The 2141-nt window shown below is 37.4% G+C and overlaps 1 protein-coding gene across 2 annotated transcripts in view; it reads left to right on the top strand.

The window, feature by feature from the left end:
- Window positions 1-1457, top strand: part of LOC104750081 (zinc finger protein ZAT5-like) — a 3078-nt gene extending 1621 nt beyond the window's left edge. The window contains exons 2-3 of one of the 2 annotated variants that reach the window (XM_019237912.1): window positions 463-694; window positions 1272-1457. In XM_019237912.1, coding sequence (XP_019093457.1) covers window positions 463-694; window positions 1272-1345 — 306 coding nt within the window. In that variant the 3' untranslated portion in view covers window positions 1346-1457. Of the gene's footprint in view, window positions 1-462; window positions 888-1271 lie in introns of those variants that run through there. The other variant, XM_010471827.2, reaches the window with a different exon arrangement.

The following is a 2141-nucleotide window of genomic DNA, read 5'->3' as shown; positions in this document are numbered from 1 at the left end:
ACGACGGCGACAACCGTCACCTCCACAAGTTCATCGGCCGGTGGGAGTGGAGGAAGAGCTGTTTCTGACGAGTACAACTCGGCGGTTTCGTCTCCGGTGACTACTACTGATTGTACTCAAGCAGAGGAAGACATGGCGATTTGTCTCATCATGTTGGCTCGTGGGACAGTTCTTCCATCGCCGGATCTCAAGAACTCGAGAAAAGTTCATCAGAAGATTTCGTCGGAGGATTCGAGTTTCTACGTGTACGAGTGTAAAACATGTAACCGGACTTTCTCATCGTTCCAAGCACTTGGTGGACACAGAGCAAGCCACAAGAAGCCTAGGACGTTGACTGAAGAAAAGGCTAGATCACCCCTGATGCAGCCCAAGTCTAGTGCCTCAGAAGAAGGGCAAAACAGTCCTTTCAAAGGTTCCGGCTCAGCCCTAGCTTCACAGGCAAGTAACATCATCATCAACAAGGCAAACAAAGTACACGAGTGTTCGATCTGTGGTTCGGAATTCACTTCCGGGCAAGCGCTCGGTGGTCACATGAGGCGGCACAGGACAGCCGTACCCGCCGTTAGCCCCGTTGCCGCTACGGCTGAAGTTAGCAGAAACAGTACAGAGGAAGAGATTGAGATCAGTTTGAGCCGTTCGATGGAGCAACAGAGGAAATATCTACCGTTGGATCTTAATTTACCAGCACCAGAAGATGATCTAAGAGAGTCAAAGTTTCAAGGGATAGTGTTCTCAGCCACACCAGCGTTAATAGATTGTCATTACTAGTTGAATTGTTTTTACATAAAACGATGAATATTTGTGAATTCTCTTACTTACTTACTTACTATATTGTTGATCATTGGGATTATTTTTCGAAAAAATTGAATCAAATATTATTATTATGATTTTTTTTTTTTAAAATAGAGGAAAATGAAATGTGCAAGTTATAATGAAAGAGCTAGGAGAGGGAGAGGAATATAGTGGGAGTTAAGTAAAGGGTTGTGTGATAGTTAGATGATCTACTTGTTGAAGTAAGAATAGTTTGAGTAAGCAAGTGGTTAGTGTTCTCTCATCTCATGGTTGCCTTTCATTCACGAAAAGCAAGTGACTTACAAGGCATCTTTTCTTTCCCTCTTTTTAAGGTATTTTTTTTGTTTCTTTTATTTTTTCCTCTTTTAACGAAATTGCAAAATTAAGTAATTTAATCGTTATTTATTTATNTATGAGCCGTTCGATGGAGCAACAGAGGAAATATCTACCGTTGGATCTTAATTTACCAGCACCAGAAGATGATCTAAGAGAGTCAAAGTTTCAAGGGATAGTGTTCTCAGCCACACCAGCGTTAATAGATTGTCATTACTAGTTGAATTGTTTTACATAAAAAGATGAATATTTGTGAATTCTCTTACTTACTATATTGTTGATCATTGGGGATTATTTTTCGAAAAATTGAATCAAATATTAATATTATAATTTTTTTTAAGAAAATAGAGGAAAATGAAATGTGCAAGTTATAATGAAAGAGCTAGGAGAGGGAGAGGAATATAGTGGGAGTTAAGTAAAGGGTTGTGTGATAGTTAGATGATCTACTTGTTGAAGTAAGAATAGTTTGAGTAAGCAAGTGGTTAGTGTTCTCTCATCTCATGGTTGCCTTTCATTCACGAAAAGCAAGTGACTTCCAAGGCATCTTTTCTTTCCCTCTTTTTAAGGTATTTTTTGTTTCTTTTATTTTTTTTTTCTCTTTTAACGAAATTGCAAAATGAAGTAATTAAATCGTTGTTTATTTTTTATTTTTTATATAAACATGTGAACAAACTATTCGTATTGCTTGTAGACGCCTCTTTCGCCCCCACGATTACTTCAGATTATGCGTTCGCAGCCATACGCTATATATCGTGGTGTTCTACCACTTCAAACAAAATATGTCACAGCATAAAAATACAAAAACTCGGAAGATATCTAGAGAAATCAAGGCATAAAATATCTATAATAAACCAACATATAGTAGTTTAGTGGCTAAAGGATTCTTCACCATGAGGTGAGAATGATAAAGTTATGATTTATGAAACCCTTTACAACATTTAAAAATGTCTAAATTAAAATGACAAAATTAGCTGATTTTCACTTTGAAAATTAGTCTGAATTTAGGTCCGGAAGTT

The sequence above is a fragment of the Camelina sativa genome, chromosome 16 (genome assembly GCF_000633955.1).
Source record: "Camelina sativa cultivar DH55 chromosome 16, Cs, whole genome shotgun sequence".
Lineage (NCBI taxonomy): Eukaryota > Viridiplantae > Streptophyta > Magnoliopsida > Brassicales > Brassicaceae > Camelina > Camelina sativa.
The sequence above is the reverse complement of the archived record's forward strand: the minus strand, read 5'-3'. Positions and strand labels throughout refer to the sequence as shown.